This window comes from Dama dama, chromosome 28 (assembly GCF_033118175.1).
Source record: "Dama dama isolate Ldn47 chromosome 28, ASM3311817v1, whole genome shotgun sequence".
NCBI lineage: Eukaryota > Metazoa > Chordata > Mammalia > Artiodactyla > Cervidae > Dama > Dama dama.
In genome coordinates this window covers 58342868-58361558 of record NC_083708.1, presented here as the reverse complement: position 1 = coordinate 58361558, position 18691 = coordinate 58342868, and the positions used below count along the sequence as shown (strand labels likewise).

Here is an 18691-nt window from a genome sequence, read left to right as displayed (position 1 = left end):
GGAAGTTGTCCCAGAACCCCCTCTTTAATGAATGCCTTTTGCTGACCGGAGCATTCTCAGTCAATAAAAACAGTTCATGTTTCTTGAGCACTTCTTATGTGTCATGCACTTTGCTGAAAACTCCACACATAATCTTCACTGAGGTTGCTCTAAGGATTCAAGAATTTGCCCTAGCCACTTAGCTATTAAGAGGCAGAACTGGGGTCTGGACTAAGCAAGGCAGGGTGGCCCCAGTATAATGGTTTTACAAGATGTCTGTAAATCCTTCAACACACCTCCTAACACAAGTCTAATTCCTCTCTGCTTTGAATCTGATTGGACCTCTGTGGTCAATTCGAAGACCAGAATGCATCAGGACCAACAACGCTGTGAAACTTCCAGTTTCTGCTGGTTTCTCTTTGCTGTCAGGTGGCCACATTAGAGACCAGAGAGAGAGGGAAGGATGAGAACGATGCCTTGATGCCCGAGGAGCCCCAGCTGCCCCAGGCCTAGCTTTGACATCTCTCTGCCTGGGGCACCAGACATGAGAAGGAAGACACTTTTGGGATGACCCTGTGAGGAGCACAACTTGCCAGCCCACAATGTCTCTTTGGCATATGCATTATTTTGAGCTGAAAACAATCGGAGCAGGAAAGACTCAGGAAGAAATTTTGACTTTCCATCTAACTGCCTTGGCTTCCCTGGTGACTCAGATGGTGAAGAATCCACCTGTAATACAGGAGACTCAGATTTGATCCCTGGGTCGGGAAGATCCCCTGGAGAAGGGACTGGTTACCCTCTTCAGTATCCTTGCCTGGAGAATTCCATGGACAGAGGAGCCTGGCAGGTTACAGTCCATGGGGTTGCAAAGAGCTGGACATGACTGAGTGACTAACACACTCACATACTAACTGCCTTATGTAATTTACACAGAGGGCCTGTTCCCACGGTAGAGCTTACTAAACGTGTTTGACTTTCTCTTGTGGATCAATCTCACGCCAACTTAATTCTTAGACCAGCCAGAAGAACCTAGAAGGGTAGAGGAGACTTTCCTCCTGGACAAGGCCACTCGCGGCCACCATCTGACTGCATTCCCTTGAGAACTGACCCACTGAACACAACCTGATTTGTGAGCAGAAATAGCCTGTGACCTAAAGGTCACAACCGGGGTAGCTGGTTACATAGGAGTGAATAGCCAGACACCAGAATTCTACAGCCCATGTTCTTAACCATAATGCTGTGAACAAATTAATTAATCAATAAGTGAGTGGAAGAATGAGTCTGTGTGATGATTTCAAAGAAGAAAAAGGTCTTATTGAGACAGGAGGGAAGGGGGCAGGGCACAATCTTTAAAAGAATGACATAACTGTTGAAGACCCGACAAAAACTGGTTAGAACCAACTAGGTCCAACATGGCAGAAGATTTGACTTCCAGTGGGCCTTGAGCCACACATATGCTATGATACCTTAGCTAAATTCCACTCCCACCAGCGCCATGACAGTTCCAAGACTGACCATAAAGGGCTAAAAAGTGGGTGGTGGCCCAGTTCCTGGAAATTTCCACACCTTCTCCAAAACAGTTGGAATAATCCTGTCCTCCCACTCATTAGCCTATGAAATTACCCTGCCCATGAAATCTACCCACCCCACATTTCGGGGACTCTCACCTTCTGAGATGGCTTATCCTCTGTGAACTGTATTCCTGCCATTACCAATCTCATCTTTCGAGATGGATCATATTCTGTCTATGGCATGTGTCTCTAAATAAATCCACTTCTTACCCATCACTTTGTCTCTCACTGAATTCTTTCTGCAACGAGATATTGAGAACCTGAGAACAGGGGTGTGATTTCAATTTAAAGACAGTGGGTTCAGGTCCCAATCTGAGTTGGGCAATTTCAGTACAGTTCCAAATAGCCAGGCGATGTTTCATGTTAGAGGAAAGGCATTAACCGGGGGTTCTGGGCAGGGATGGGCCGTCGGATGAAGCAAGACTGCACAGGGGGTCTCCATGGAGTGATGCTCGTAGCAGACTCTGCAGGGATGTGAGGAACAGAGAGCCTTCTAAGATACGAGAGGTGAGAGGTAAGGCAGTTCATGAGGTAGCTTGCTTTCACCAGGGGAGGTGAGCCGGGGAGGTAGTTGGCCAGACCGTGGAAGTTCTTGGGACTCAGAGGGGAGAGGCAGGGCTGTACTTCATCCCGTAGAAGATGGGACTCCCTGAAGTTTCCGAGGGAGCAGAGCCAGGAAGGGATGTTTCCAGGAGGTGAATTTGGTGACAAGGGGTAGTGTGAGGGCCATGGTGTGGGTGTCAGCAGGGCGTCCAGCCTTCTTATCATTATCATCCACCAAAGAGAAAATTTAACAGATTTCAGTTTATGAATTCATTTACACTTAAACACCAAAGAATAAGATTGTGTCGGGAGGGTGGGGCTTTGGAGGGCCACAACCATTATAACGTCTAAGATTTTTCCACCCTGCAACAGGGGCTGAGAAACATGTGGTGTGAGGGGGTTGGGTGGGGAGGGAGGGGCAGATCTGAGAGACATGATTCAACTTGGTTGATCAGGAGGGGGACAAGGGCAGGAGGGAGGGGGGCAAAATCAGCAAGGGCCCCAGAGCTCACTGCCTGAATAGCCGGAGAAAGAGCTACAGAACATTGGTAGGTTCACTAAATGAAGGCCAGAAGCATGAGATTTGCAATTATCTCAAGGAAGCATGGGAGCCAATGTTTGCTGCCCTGTCTGCTACATTCAGCCCTTTGTTGGAAGATTTCTCCTGTGCTCTAGAAATCATATGGGGGAAGCGGGGTGTACTACGGGCCCAGTCACTGCCCCGACCTGCCCCTGATCACAGGCTGGGCCCCCCGACCCCTTCTTTCCAGACTCACTCAATCTCAGCCCATCCAGACATGGCCCCTCCAGACTGAGACTCCACCCTACTCTGTGTGGGCAGCTGACCACTAAGGGCAGTGTCCTTAGTGTACACACCCACCCCCCAGGCAGGAGCACAATCAGAGATCCAGATGCCACACGCTTGAGTTCCTAAAGGTTACAAGTCAAGCTAAGAAACTGCAAAATGGCATATATCCTGTCCTACTGCTTTGACCAATACACCTTCATGTCAACCCAGAAGGCCAACCCCAGCCTTGGAACTCAGGCTTCTGGGAGCTCTGGCTGGCCTAAGACGGGGCAGGGAGAATGGCCCAGCTCCGAGCGGCCCTATTTCCACCCACAGTAGCACCTAGTACGTGCCTGTGGACACCCAGGTGCACTGCCTAGACACACACACACACACGCGCACACACACACACATGTGGCTCCAATGCCAGGCTCCTGTTATCCATGAGCACCTCCACCTTGACCCCCTCTTCCTCTCTCCACCCACTGGGCTCAGCCCCCCTGCATCTTTCCTCATTACAAGCATCGCCTCTTGAATGCAGGTATCTCTGATTCTCTCTCTGCACAGAACTGACCATGTAACTCCCCCTCCATCAGCCGAGATGCCCTCCATTGCTTCTGTAATACGTGACTGAACTGAGTCATTTCTGTTTCATCTCTAGACAGCTTCTTGGGATGTCACTTCTTGGGATGACACTCTGGCATGCCAGGAGTCAAGAGAAGTGACTGAACCCATGTCTTGTGCAGCAAGGCTGGCTCCTGGCCTCCGTCCTCCTGAACTCCTGGAGGCAGCCCTCCCCTGGTGCCCACAACCAGCCCTGTTGTGCCCACCCTACGGGTCCTCTGTCCTTCCAGCAGTTCTCCGTAATTTGACGTCTTGATGTGAAGACTTCATTAACACTGATCTCCCCAACCAGAGCATTAACACTCCAAGGACTGTGGCTGTAGTGCTCACTGCTGGGTCCCCAAGTGCCACCGACCCTGCTTCATACAAATCAGCTCCAAAAGACACCATATTTGTCTTAAGAATGAAAATGAAAGTATTTTGGTTGGAGGACCTAACCTACTTTGTGGCCACTTGCCCACCATCCTGACAAACTCCTTGGGTTTAATTCAAAAGAATCCGAGATGACATTACATCCCTCCTCTACCTCCCACTTTTACATACATGCATGCATGCTAAGTCGCTTCAGTCATGTCTGGCTCTTTATAACCCTATGAACTGTAGCCCACCAGGCTTCTCTGTCCATGGGATTCTCCAGGCAAGAATACTGGAGTGGGTTGCCATGCCCTCCTCCCGGGGATCAAACCCATGTCTCTTTAGTCCCCTGCATTGGCAGGCAGATTCTTTACCACTAGCGCCACCTGGGAGGTCCCCCACTTCTACAGTTTGAATTAAAAACCAGCACCATGTGGGACTCTCTGGGGGTCCAGTGGTAAAGACCACACATCCACTGCAAGGTATGTGGATTCAGTCCCTGATCAGAGAACTAAGTCCTCACATGCCACTTGGCAAAAAAAATTTTTTAAAGAATCAGCATTGTGCTGGTGAAAAGGTAAAATGATGTAGCTGTTGTAGAAAAAAGTATGAGAGTTCCTCTTAAAATTAAACATAGAACTACTATGGGTTCCAGCAATTCCACTTCTGGGTATACAGTGAAAGTGAAGTTGCTCAGTCGAGTCCGACTCTTTGCGGCCCCATGGACTGTAGCCTACCAGGCTCCTCCATCCATGGAATTTTCCAGGCAAGAATACTGGAGTGGGCTGCCATTTCCTTCTCCAGGGGATCTTCCCGACCCAGGGATGGAACCCGGGTCTCCCACATTGCTGGCAGACACTTTACCATCTGAACCACCTGGGAAGCCCTAAGCCCCCAAATTGAAAACAGGGTCTTGAACAGATGTCGTACACACATGTTCATGGCAGATTTTTCCCCAATACCCAAAAGGAAGGAATAATCCAAATGTCCGTTGACAGACACGTGGGTAAACAGGATGTGATATATTCATACAACGGACTATTGTTTGGCCTTAAAAAAGAAAGGAATCTTGTCACACAACATGGGTGAACGTTGAAGACAATGCTGAGTGGATCAGCCAGTCACAAAAGAACAAGTACTATATAATTCCACCGACACGAGGGGCCTAGAGCAGTCAAATTCAGAGATAGAAAGTAGAATGGTGGTCCTCAGGGACAGGGGAAGCAGGGAGTAGAGTTATTGTTTAATGGAGCTTCGGTTTGGGAAGATGAAAAGGCTCTAGACACGGATGCTGGTGATGGTTGGACAACAATGTGAATGCGGTTTGGCCACTGAACTATATGCTTAAAATGACTGGGATTGTAAGTTATATGTTCTGTATGTTTTACACTCCATTTTTTAAAAATTAAAATTTAATTTTAAAAAGTTAAGCATTTCACTTTTTCTAACACATGGAAGGGAAACCCCAGGCAGGCCCCTGCAGGTTCTCCTAACCAGGACACATTACCGAACCAGGCAGCTGGGAGCTTAGACAAGATATTTTTGTTTCAACTGATCCCTGGGATTATTAGGAAGCTGCTAGATTTTTAATCTTTTCTTTTTCCAGACTGAAAAGGTCATCCAAGGGGTATCTAGTCTTAGGCAAATTCCTCTCTATCAGTTATTTGTAAATATCAGTCCACAAGGAAGCCCCTATTCGAGACACAAGTTAGAAAGAGAAGACAGGGATGGGAATAGATACCCCGTGATTCTTAAAGGGCACCCTGTGGGTGTGGCCTGCTGAGTATGCAGGGCTGCTAAGGGGGGTGTGTTAGGCTGGACCTGCATTAGGGCCATTTGGGCTGAGGCTCTGCTTTGGGGGCCTGGCACGTGGCTGCCCCCAGAGAAGGCAGGCTTACTCTTACTTGGACAGAGTCACCTCCGTGCTGTCTGTCAGCCTCCTTCCCCAGAGTCACGCCAGTGACTCCACCTGACCCCACCACCAGCCCGTACTTCTGCCCAGGAGTGAGGGGCTGGGTGGACCCCCTCAGGAGCACTGGCGGAGACAGCTTCTGGGCTCCAAACCACCCACAGAGGCTCCAGGGACTGTGGATTGTGACGATCATTGGAGCCCCGGCAGTGGGAAGCCCCCTCCTGTGACGGCCCCACCCAGCCTGCTTGGTCAGGACGCCTCCACTTGCAAAGCTATTTCTGGGTTCATATATGTGGACCTCATCATGAGTTCCCCTAGTCCTACTTCATTCAAGGACCATCTGGACATCCAGGATAGCCCTGTAGGGAAGGAAATGTGGCCCAAGGACCAGCTGCCCTGGGGGAGGGAGCTGGGAGGAAGGAGGAACAGCTCCCACCCTTTGCCTTGGTGACTGAGATGTGACCGCTGACGTGTAAAGGTCTTATCGAACCTGCTGGAGGCGACAGCTCCTTCTCCAGCAGCTTTCCCTGAAATCAGGGCCTTTCCCAGCCTCAGAGGCTTACTCGGGCAGGAGCAGGGGACTGTCCTGATCCTTCACACTCTGGAGAAGTCCAGCTGATGGGCCCAGCACGTGCAGGGATCAGAATACAGGAAGTCCAGCTTGCTCCCCGAACGCCTGGGGCTGCAGCCTGCTGGATGATTCTCCTCAGAGCTGGGTTTTCTGAGAACGTGGCAGGATTTCACTCGCTGGTCCTGAGAGCTAGCTCCTGGCTTTCTCCCAGAGGAGGAGGGTGGTTTTATGAGGCTTTCACTTCTGCATCTGACATCACAGAAGAAACCCAAGTTTTGCCCCCTAGTTGTTCTGTGCTTATCACTTAACCCTCTGGGGCCCAGGCTCTTCTGAAAACTGAAGGTCCTGACCAGGTGACGGCTCAGGCTCCTGCCAGCAACAACAGCCTCCATGAGAAAGTTCCAGGGCGTGATTCGGAAGGTCGCTCACACCTGGCGTGATTCGGAAGGTCGCTCACACCCAGAGTCACCAGCTGCCCCACAGAACTGCGCTCTGCCGAAGGGCTACGCTGTGACTTCTGAGGACCCTGGCCTCTTGCCTCCATGGACCCTTCCACCAGAAAGAACTCTTTAAAAAGTCTTGGCGTAAAAATGAATATATTAGTATTATATATTAACATTTTATTCTACCTAAAATTTTATTTTTTTCTTCTGACTTTAAAATAAAATCTTTGTAGAGGCCCCTAGGAGTATTGTTTGTGAGCCCTAAACCCTATACCTCCTCTGCCTAATTGCCTGGCAGTGGAGGACACGCAGGTCAGAGGAGGCAAGAAAGAGACCCACCCAGCTGTGTGACGTGGGCGTCACCTCACCTCTCCACACCTCACGTTCCTCATCTAGGCATAACAGTATCTACTTCATAATTATGTCTACTTCACGGAGTTGTGAGGACTGAAGTAAGATCATGTCTGTAAGTGCCCTGGCACGGAAGTCAGCAAGAATTGTGCGTTGGCATTAATGCTATTGTTTGGCAACCTTGTCCCAGTCACCTGCCAACCCTCTGCATCTTAGCTCCTCCTCTAGAACAAGGGTCCCCAGCCACCTTGACACCAGATATTAGTTTCATGGAAGACAATTTTTCCACGGACAGGGGAGGCTTCTGGATGATTCAAGCACGTTACATTTATTGTGCACTTCATTTCTATTATTATGCCATCAGCTCCACCTCAGATCACCAGGCATTAGATCCTAGAGGTTGGGGACCCCTGCTCTAGAAGAAAAACAAAGAGGAGCTTTCTGCTTATAGGATATCATCTCGTTTGGACCTCCTGGAGTACATCCAGCTAATTTTAGAGCTGCTTACTCAGGAAAATGTTACTGAAGTTCATGAAATTCTCTGGCGGCATTACTCAGAGCAAGCCCTCGAGGGCAGCTGGATGCCCGGCTGAGCAGCTTTCTGTCCCAGCAGGAAGAAGAGGCAGTGACTGCTGTCGGCCGCCTGCTTCCTCCTCCTGCTTGGCAGGTGTCAGAGCTCCAGGAACGAGTGAGAGGCTTTGAAAATGCAAAGGCCCCGGGGATAAATTAACATCCTAATCCCCTCACAGTCACACAAGAGGGAGGCCTGACAGCTGGCTTTTTCTAAGGGGCCGTGAACCCGTAGGTGCCAGGGCTTCACATACATCATCTCGTTTAATCCTGACAGCCCCCGCAGACGGAGGGATTACTTCCCCCACTTCACAAACCAAAGGCAGAGGGTCGGTGGCTTGCTCACAAGTCACTCCTGCTCCTTCCTGCCACCCCAGGAGGATGCTGGCACCTGAGGGAAGTTCAAGAGCGAGATAAAGGGGAATAGAGACCAGCCTGCCAGGGTCTCTCTGGCCAGGGTGCATCGGCTGCCTTGCTCTGGGCCTCAGTTTCCACACCTGCACAAGGGGTGCCTGGGCCTGTGTCTCACGCGTCCTGTGAGTCCCATCCTTCCCCCTGCCCTGTCGGTGCAGATGGTTGGCCCCCATCCAGGCTCCTCTCTCCCTGTGGCATTTTTCTCCAGTTCTTGGGAGGGGCAGCCACCATCCATGCCACCCCTGCTGGACCCCCCAGAGTGGGGAAACTCTTTTGGGGTCAAGTCTGCAAGGGGGGTTTGCAAGGGGTTAAATTGTTCTTTTGGTTTTCTTTTTTTAAGACTTTTTTTTTTTTTTTTTTTGGCCACTTTGTGTGGCATACGGGATCTTAGCTCCCCAGCCAGGGACTGAGCCCACTCCCTCTGCACTGGGAGCGGGAATCTTAACCACTGGACCACCAGGGAAGTTCCAGCAAGGGGTTAAATGGTTGCTGCATGGGCAAGCAGGTGGCCCCCCTCAGAAACCCAAATTCCCAGCCAGGCAAGGGGCAGCAGAAAAGAGTCATTTTCTGTGCAAAACCTCCCGCCTGCTCCTATTCTTTTAAGAAAGGCAAGTTGGCAGCAGCAGGGCTAGGCCTTTGAGAAAGTAAACAGCTTCATTGTCCCCAGCCTCTCCTCAACACTCACTTCCTTCCACCGCTTTGCTCCAGGGGATAATTAGTGAGTTGGGCTCTGCCGACCTTGACTGGGAAACTCGAGTCATGCCTGCTCCCCTGGGAGGAAGGCTGTGCCTGAGGGAACCCGAGGGAACAGCAGCAGGAGGCAGTCCTGGGATCAGGCCCCAAAGGGCTGAAGGTGGGCCCACACATCTTACCTCCAAAGGCGGGCCTCATGGTGAAGTCGTGGTCATCCACTCTGAGAAGCGGCTGAGGTTTTCCATGTCGGATTTTGGTCATATCAGGGTTCTTCTTATACAGGGGACTGCAAAGACAGGCAAGAAGCGTTTTCCATCCGCCCACCGAGGCATTGTGTGAGATGATTTGGGGAGATTACTTCCTGCAGGATCTACCTGTTAGACACTTTCCCCCCATCTTACTGTCTCTTTCTGCCCTGAAGGGGGGTTGAGAGATGAAGGATCCAGGCTCCCGCACCCCCGCTTGCCCTCAGCACCCCGCCCTCACCGACAGGCTGACCTAAGGCCCTGGCCCTTCCAGAGGCTTCTAAAACAGCCCCCTCCCAGACAGGACCCCATTCTCCCTTGGCAAGCTCCTGACTGTCTTGCCAAAAGTCATGATTGGATGACCAATGCTTGGGTTGAATGGTTTATGTTTTTTTTTTTTTTTTTCCTTTTGAAATATTTCTTTAGGAATTTCCCTGGTGGTCCAGTGGTTAAGAATCTGCCTACTAATGCAGGAGACATATCCTGATCCAGGAAGATCCCACATGCTACAGAGCAACTAAGCCCATGTGCCACAAATATTAAACCCCACATCCTAGAGCCAGTGCTCGGCAACAAGAGAAGCCACCCCAACGAAGCTCAAGGGAGGTACTACCTGCTTGCTGCCACTGGGGGAAGCATGCTTGCAGTGGCAAAGACCCAGGGCAGCCAAAAATTAGCTAAATAAATCAATTAACTTACAAACATTTCTTCAATGTTGGTATAATATTGGTTTTATGATATGTAAAATCTGAGATAAATAGAGTTAAAGTTGTAACAGGCTGGTTTGATCCTAGCCAGACCTGCTATTCCTCACATCAGTCCAGTTGGCAGCTGTCTGCAGAAGCCATCCTGGCGGAGAGAGCCTCACCCCTCGGGAGAACAGACCGTTCACAGCCAGCGGGCGTGGAGGCCTCAGCTGGGCACAGAAGTGCCCAACCCGTCCAGCCAGGTGGTGAGGGAGGGCGGTTGGAGCCCAGGACGGCAGACCCCGCTTCCCATCCTTCCTGTAACCCAGAGGACAAAGGCGTGATTCTGGCCTAACTCACACTCATTCTTTCCACATATTTTTTCCCACCACAACCACACATAATCCTAGAGCAGTCAAGTTCCAAATATTCCAAAGCGATATGCTACTTACAAGATGATCACTAGACAGGAAACATAATAAGAGGAGAGGGAGAATGAAATGGAGAGGAAGGAAGGCAGGCAAACTAGCAGGTTGTTTGAACATTTGGGGCTGATGGAATGTGAGTTTTAATTTTTTTTTCTGGCCGTACTGTGAGGCTTATAAGATCTCAACGTTCCCCAATAAGGATGGAACGCGGGCCCCAGCAGTGGAAATCCAGAATCCTCACCACTAGGCCACCAGGAAACTCCCTGAGGTTTAATTCTTGATGGAAGGAAATAACCTTATAAGAAATCAGTGTTACTATAATACTATTGATAATGTGTTAGATATTGAAGGGTTTTAGAAATCAAGGAAGAGACTTTGTTTTTGAATGTCTGTTGTTCATTTATATACACCCCTATTAGCTCTCTGTGTTCTTACCACACTTCATTGACTTTTTAGAGAAACAAGCATATTTCCTGCTTAAATTCTGTTAAGAGAAGAGTGATACATTTCCTGTCTCGGGGTCCTGTTCATTGAGACATCTTCCTATGAAATCCTTAAATTTCATTCTCTCAGCTCTGCCCAGATGGTATTATTTGATGGGAGGTCAAGGAAACGGCAACCCACTCCAGTGTTCTTGTCTAGAGTATCCCATGGACTGAAGAGCCCGGCGGGCTGCAGTCTAGGGGGTTGCCAAGAGTCAGACACAGGTGAAGCAACTTTGCATGCAGCATGCCTAAAAGAATTTGTACAGAGGGTCTGTTCCTGGAATAGAGCTGTCACCAGAGATGTCTGCAAAGAATAGAGGGTAGGGGTGGTGGAGAAAGTCTGCAGGGCCTGGAGGTCAGGCTTGTCCCATTGTCTGGGACAGGCGTCCAGCTTGTCCCATTGTCTGCCCAGCCTGGCACATCACTGCTTTACAAACATTTCTTTTCCCATCTTCACGTGAATTGCCTTCCTCCTGACTGAAGTCCTAAACCACTACCCCCAACATCCTCCTCTGTCTTTAGCTGAAGACGGTATTTAATGTGAGCACTTGGCCATTGGGAGAATCACTCGTTTTTCCTGGGTCTCTCCCATGGATGCAGATTATTAAACTTTTGTTTGATTTTCTCCTGTTAAGTTCTCTCCTGTCCATTTAATTCTTATACCAGCCAGAAGAACCTAGCAGGGTAGAGGAAAATGTCTTTGTCTGGACAAAATGGACAGCCATCCTGCTCTCTCATTGCATGATTCTTTGATTCCTGGACTAAAATTTATTTTCTCAGCACATGCCTATGGAGCATCCACTCTGTCCAAATCCTCCTTGCTCAAGTCATGGCAGGACAGACACTCATTCCCCCCACAGAGCTGATAAGCAGACAGTAAACAAATGGAGAGAGAAATAATATGACCTCAGAAAGTAAGTGCCATAAACATAGAATAAAGCAGAGTAAGGAAGGAGAGAGAGATGGGTTGGGGTAGAGGGTGGTCCAGGAAGCCTTGTGAGCCCTGGAGAGAAGGTGAGCCGTGAGAGGAGCTGAAGAGGGTGCATCCTGAGAGAGGGACCAGCAAGCGCAAATGTCCTGAGGTGAGTCTCGTGTGTGGAACAGTAAGAAGACCAGTGGGTAGAGAATGAGGAGGAGGAAAGCAGTGAGAAAGGAGGCAGAGACGAGGCCAGGGACGAGGTCTGAGGCCCTCGGATGTATGACCCTGAGAGGGGAAACCCGTGGGAATTCTGGCAGGGGGGTCACAAGGTCTAGATTAACACCTGAGAAGATCACTCAGGTAGAAGCGATGGCAGAAGGGCAGAGAAGAAGCAGGAAACCATTAGAAGGCTTTTACTGAGAGAACACGGCACCTGGGTTAGGGCAGTGAGCGGTGAGGGGGTAGAGGACTGATCAGGTCTGAGGGAGGCAGAAAGACCTTGCTGATGGCTTGGGGATGGGGATGGGGGAAACAGAGAGGCAAGGATGGCCCAGTTTTATGACGAGCACCTGGGTGAATGGTGGAAACATTCGCTAAGATGATAAAAACCGGGGGAGTGGCATGTTTGTGGAGATGATGGTGCATCAGATTCCTGGGAGCCATCTCCATTTCCAGACGCCTGTGAGACACCAGGTAGAAAGTGCAGATAGGGTGGCGGCCGCTCAGAAAGCAGGGGCAGGAGCCGTGTCTCCACTTCCTTCGGCCTTGTAGGTTCTGGAGGTCCCTGGGGGCTCAGCAGAGGTGCCTGACCCCTTCTCCCCGAGCCCTTTGAACTCTGCCCTCAAACACCCTGGCCCAACTTCCTCCCCTCTCTCCTCACTGCCCTGTCTCATCAGCCTCCAAACTGGGTCCTAGTCTCTCTCACCTTGAACGGAAACAAAGAAGGTGATCCATCCAGACCCCACAAGCCCCTCGCGCAAAATTCACTGGAAAGTGAGGGTGGCACAGGGGTAGTTATCCTCTTCTGTGAACATTTCTGTTTTAAGAATCGTCTCTCCCTCCTCCCAATAAGTAAATAACTTTCCCGAAGAGCTGCAGTGACTTCCTCAGTCCCGAGAGCCTCTTTCCCCTTTGGGCCTGAGCCGAGGCCCTGCGGGTACCCTTGCTGAAGGTCAGGGAGCACCAGCCTCTGCTGAGAACCTCGTCTCCCAGGACAGGGCCCTCGGTCCTCCTCCTGCCTCCCCTGCAGTTTCTCTCCCTCCTCAGCCCCTTCTTGTCCTGCCAGTGTCCGGGGGGCCCTGTCTCAGCCATCTTCTCTCCCTCTGGACACTCTCTTTGGCAGTGGCTTCAACTGGCATTCACTCACTGATGATTCTGAGACCTATGTCCCTGGCCCTGGACCTTCGCATCCTACTAACTGGTTATTCCCAGTTGGGTATCCTATCGGCTTTTCAACTCAACGTGTCCACAGTTTGAGAACTTCTAAGGGCAAGGTGACCCAGCTGAAGGATGGGTGGACCATTATATGAAACTGGAGAAAGGGTAGGAGGGGTGAGGATGAAATGGACAGACCGAGGCTGCAGGGCTCAGCCAGGGAGAGCCTTGAAGATCCTGTGAAGAATTTTATCTTTAACCAAAGGCTGAGGGAAAACATGGAAGGGTGCCGGAGGAAGAAGCCGTGAACAGACTTGCTTTTGGACAAGGCGTCTGCGGCTGCACACTCTGAGGAGAGGCCAGCGGGCCCTTCTGTCCTTTAGCTGGAAGGTGGGACCTCAGTCAACTCCCTAGAAGCGTGTGTGGTCACAGAGAGGTCATTTCAGGGACCTGCCGCCCTCTCGGGTCTCTTCCCCAAGAGGCTGAGCAGGACCAGGCAAGTTTCCCTGCGTGGCAGCCCCTGGAGAGCTGTTCAGAAGCCTCAGCAGAGACCCTCCAGGTGTGAGGCAGAGCTCAGCCTGAGGGCTTAGCCCATCGCGGACATTAAACTGTGAGGGCAGCCGGCTCGCTGCACCCCCCCACCCCCCCGCCTCGCAGGGAGCAAATCCCTCAGGGTCAGCACAGCTTCTCTGTTTGAAGGGGAGGATTAGGGCAGCGGAAGTCCTCACGTGCCAGCATGCTGGGGAGAGGGAGATTGCTGGGGAGAGGGAGATTGACATCCAAGTGCCATTCAGAGGACCTGGCATTTTTCTTAGAGGTCCAGTCATTTGATGACTCAGGCCGCTGATACCCCGAGGCTTGGGCTGTTTGTGTGAGCTGGACGCCCTGCACCCATCCTTCACAGTGGGTGCCCACCCCAGTTCAAATGCCCAAGCCCTCCCATCCTAGACTCCAGGGGCGGTATGTTAGGCACCGGCTGCAAGGCTGGGAATCTTCACGGAACCTCCAATCCAGTGAAAGGGGGAGAGAAGAAAAATGTGTTCCCTCCACCTTAAGAAGCAGGGCAGGCGCCATCGTATTGTTATTTGCTGCAATAACAGCAGCAATCATGACGATCACACCCTCTGTGAGTCACCCCTCCTTGCATGGGCCCTGAGCTGCCGTCACCCCGCCATTCTATTTGGAGAAACGAGGATCAGAAAGATCAGGAAACACAGCCACACAGCCAGCAAGCAGCAGAAGCAGGGGCCCAGCCTGGCTTTCCCCGACTTCCCAACCCCACAGGCCCCTGGGGAGGGGAGGGTCGCTGGGGAGAGAGAGAGGAGGCTTCCTGGGACCAGCCTTGGAGCCATGATGCAAACAGGGAGCAGGTGGTCAAGGGCAGGTGGAAGCAAGGGGGCACCCAACGGGAAGGAAAGATGGAAAGGGGCCCTGGGCTTGGGGGCCGGAGAGGGCAGACAGTGTGATCAGGACAGGGCCCGCACTGCCAGGTCCCGCTGCATTTTCAGATCTCAAGAGAGAAGAGCCTCTCCTGGCAGGGAAGCGGTCGTGTGGTCAGGGGGCCACCTCAGGCAGCAGGATGGGAAGAAGTGGGAATAAAGCTGGGAGGCTGAGAGGCTGGAAGAACAGAACAAAGCAGAGAGCCTAGAGCAAACAGGCTCGCTTGGCAGCGAGTCAGTAAAAAGGGGCACAAAGGGTCAGAAAACTGGAGGCAGTTTTGAAAAAGCTGCTGCTGGACAGAATGATTGTTTTGTGAGGGTGTGTTGGCTACAGTGACACAGGGAAGGTTGATGTGAGAAGAGGTCCCTGTGTGTGGCTGTCTATGTGAGTGTGACCATATGAGTTACATGTGAATGTATGACTGTGTGTGAGACCACGTGTGTGGTGTGGGGTGTGTGTGTGTGTGTGTGTGAACGGGACATGTAAGAGAAGGAGCTATTCCACAGAGAGGAAATGCTCTAAGACTGTAGGGAGAAAGGGTCAGGTCATTTTATTCCTATTTATCAGTAGAGCTTAACTCTTGTGTCAATAATGAAAGTACTTTTTCGTCAAATGTTTGGCTGAAATCTTTCACACACAGACGTAGCTCTATGATTGTCTGAGTGTGCACGTGCTCTGGTGGATTGCAGAAAGGCCTGGAACCATGATTCCTGATACGACTTTTCTCTGTTCTTTCTCCCGGTTTCTGCTCAATAATTATTTTATATTCTTTGAATGATGTGTGCTCATCTTTTCACCCACATTACCACCTTATGGGATAGATTTCAAGAAGTTCTCACTCCTAAGGGTCAAATTTAATTCATCAATAAACAGTATGGAGTTTCCTCAAAAAATTAAAACTAGAACTACCATATGATCCAGCAGTTCTACTCTGGGTGGAAGAAACCAAAAACACTAATTTGAAAAGATACATGCATCCCAAAGTTCACAGCAGCATTGTTTACAACGGTCAAGATGTGGAAGCAACCTCAGCCTCCATAACAAATAAAGAAGACGTGGTATGTATTACCATGGAACAGTACTCAGTCATAAAAAGAAGAATGAAATTTTGCCATTTGCAACAACATGACTGGCAAAAGGGCAGGGAGACGTTGGAATAAAGGAGGATATTATGCTAAGTGAAATGTTAATAACAGAAAGACAAATACTGTATGATAATCACTTATATGCAAAATCTAAAAAATAAAACATACTAGTGAATATAACAAAAAAATGGACTCGCATATAATAGGGAATAAACTAGTGATTAGGAGTGGGGAGAGGGAAGGGGGAAGGGGCGAGAGAGGGGTAGGGACGTAAGAGGTACAAACTACTATGTACAAAGTAAATAAGCTGCAAGGATATATTGTACAGCACAGAGAATATAGCCAATATTTTATAGTAACTATAAATGGAGTATAATGTATAAAATTTCTGAATCACTATGCTCTATACCTGAAACTAATATCATACTGAAAATCAACTATACCACATTTAAAAAATGTTTTTTAAATAAATCCAGTCTATGTACGGAACAGACTTTTGGACTCTGTGGGAGAAGGCGAGGGTGGGATGTTCAGAGAGAATAGCACTGAAACAGGTATACTATCAAGGGTGAAACAGATCGCCATCCCAGGTTGGATGCATGAGACAAGTGCTCAGGCCTGGTGCACTGGGAAGACCCAGAGGGATGGGATGGGGAGGGAGGCAGGAGTAGGGATCGGGGTGGGGAACACATGTAAATCCATGGCTGATTCATGTCAATGTATGGCAAAAACCACTACAAAATTGTAAAGTAATTAGCCTCCAACTAATAAAAATAAATGAAAAAAAAAAAAAATAAATCAATCCAGTCTGTCCACAAGCTCAAGCAGGTGTCTGGGGATGAGACTGTGGGTCTTCTGAGGAGGGACAGAGATGCCGTAATTGCCCAGGTTGCAGAGTGGAATCCCTGAGGGTCCCAGAGGGGCTCGTGCTGAACCCAGCGCCACTGGAGAATAGACAGGTTCAGACGACGCTTTCCCTCCCACCTGAGTAAGTCAGGGTCCTGGGTTCTGGTCCCGACAAGCCACTAGCAACTGCATGAGTGACTCAGGCGGACGTCTTGGCCTCTGTAAAATGTGACAGTTTCCCCAAGTGTTCTCTGTGGAATAGGAAACCCACAAGATAGTCCAAAAAAAATAAGTGTTGTTCTTTTTTTTTTTTGGATAACCTCTGTGTAATTTATCCCCCTCTTCAAATACACAGTGTCTATTTACAGAGTAAAAATACCTGTTAAAACGGTCTAAAGCAGGATTTCCCAAGCTTCTTTGACCTTGGAGCCTCTTTTCCATACAACACCTACTCACATTTTCAGAATTAGAACTCAGGGGAATTGCTGGATCCAGTGACCTCTGAGGTTCCTGCCAGTTCAACAGCCTCGGATCCTGAGATTACGGGTAACCAGGCTGAGCCCTCGAGAGTGCTGCTTCCTTTCCGTCATCCTGGTCAATTTGTATCTGCTTGCTTCCTGACTGAGGGTGTTAGACTCCACAGAGTCTTCACGTCTCTAAAGTAGGGGCACCCGTGGGGGGCTCGAGAGAGCGCAGTGGGTTACAGGAAGTAGAGACTGCAACTCTTCTTTACAATTAGTTTTTGTCTAAAAACAAAGCTATCAAGCTTTAATTTAATACACAGATTTATAATAGTACATTACGCAATTTGTGCATACATATATATATGTATATACACACACACACATATACAGACACACACACACTGGAGGTACACTTTTAAAAAATCATCACTGATCGTGGTACATGGTCAGAAAGGGAAACCAGGGAATGCCCTAGTGGTCCAGCGTTTAGGACCCTGATCTCACTGTCAAGGGCCCCGGTTCAGTCCCTGGCTGGGAAACGAAGATCCTGAAAGCCGGTGTGACCAAAAAAATTTTTTTAAAAAGGAGACCACTGGCCTAGAAAATGTACCTCAAGATATCAGCTTCTATTCATAATCACTAGTTCACGCAGGGCCTAGTAGGATGGAAAACAGGTGTGTAACATCTCACACGTGGTGAGGGTATCTTAGCTGCTTGATCTTTCCTTTGTGCTGAACAGACCTAGAGTATCATGCTTGGTATATCAGTTCAAAACACATATTAAGGAACTTGATTTGCGAAAATGAGTGCACATTCTGGGCCTAACCAGTTTTTCTTGGAAATGTTTCCCTTACATCACAAAACTGCCTCCGCTGTCGTCCACACAAGAATTTCTGTTCAGCTAACAAATTTCAAACACCGTTTCTAAGATTCAAAACAGTGAAATGATACCTGAAACCATTATGAAGTTGTTACCAATCAAATAATTTAAAGAAAACAACTCCCAGTTACATGTTTTCTTCATAATTCAAACTAAATTCCTATATACCGTTCCCCTCAAAAAAAATTCTTGAGGTAATTGCTTAGCAAGCCACTTATGGTCCCTACAGGATGTAATCCTGAGAATCAAAGCAGGACAATCTGAGAAGTAAAGATGCTTTACCCACTAAGTCTTCAGCTACCTGCCTTAAATCAGAATGCTTTGGAGGAACACAAACATCAGAATGAAAGGTCTGCTCGCTCACTGCCGGTGACGCGATAGTGTATGTGCGCTCAGTGACAGGCTGTGTTCATCTCCCTCCGACTGGAAAAGGGATTCCAGGAGGACAGCCGATCTGACCCCCAGCCCTCCTGGAAGCTGTCCCCAGACTGCAGCTGCCACCTCCAGGCACCTTCCCCCATCCCGCCCACGACTTTACCTTGGCTTGGACGTTCCCAGCTGCCCTGTCCATCTCCTCTTCTTGGGCTTTCTGCTCTCCACAAGAACCATCAAGCAGAACAAGAACAAAATGAGTCTTGAAAAATAAGGCATCCTGTGAATGTCTGTGATGCTGCAAGCTGCCTTCCAGGGGCCTGCAGCAGGGCAGATCCCCGCAGGCTTAACCATCGAGTCGGTCTGCAGCCTCGAGCCGGCGATGTGAGCGGGGCATGGCTGGCCCAGCTGAGCTTCCCAATCTAATATTGATACCGAGGCTTGCGCCAACCCACTTCCCACCCCTTTGGGCTGTCGTGACACCAACAGCAAGGCTTTCCCGTCCCCGCTACTTAGTGATTGGCTATTAGTAAGGTGGTTCTCCTGTGAAACTCAGCTTCCGCTGTGTCCTAGCAGAGCTTTGGTTAAAACTGTTACATAAAAAAAAAAAAAAATTAAATCTCTTGAACATGCCAGCCTTTTGCTGAGATCATTA

General features: G+C 49.5%; 1 protein-coding gene across 1 annotated transcript in view; it reads right to left on the bottom strand.

Moving 5' to 3' along the window:
- Nucleotides 1-18417, bottom strand: part of GABRR2 (gamma-aminobutyric acid type A receptor subunit rho2) — a 40590-nt gene extending 22173 nt beyond the window's left edge. Inside the window, exons 1-2 of the mRNA XM_061131733.1 lie at nucleotides 18203-18417; nucleotides 8992-9098 (exon numbers count right to left, since the gene is read on the bottom strand). Of these exons, the coding sequence (XP_060987716.1) occupies nucleotides 8992-9098; nucleotides 18203-18390 (295 nt within the window). The 5' untranslated portion in view covers nucleotides 18391-18417. The remainder of the gene's footprint in view (nucleotides 1-8991; nucleotides 9099-18202) is intronic.
- Between the last annotated feature and the right edge of the window lie 274 nt (nucleotides 18418-18691).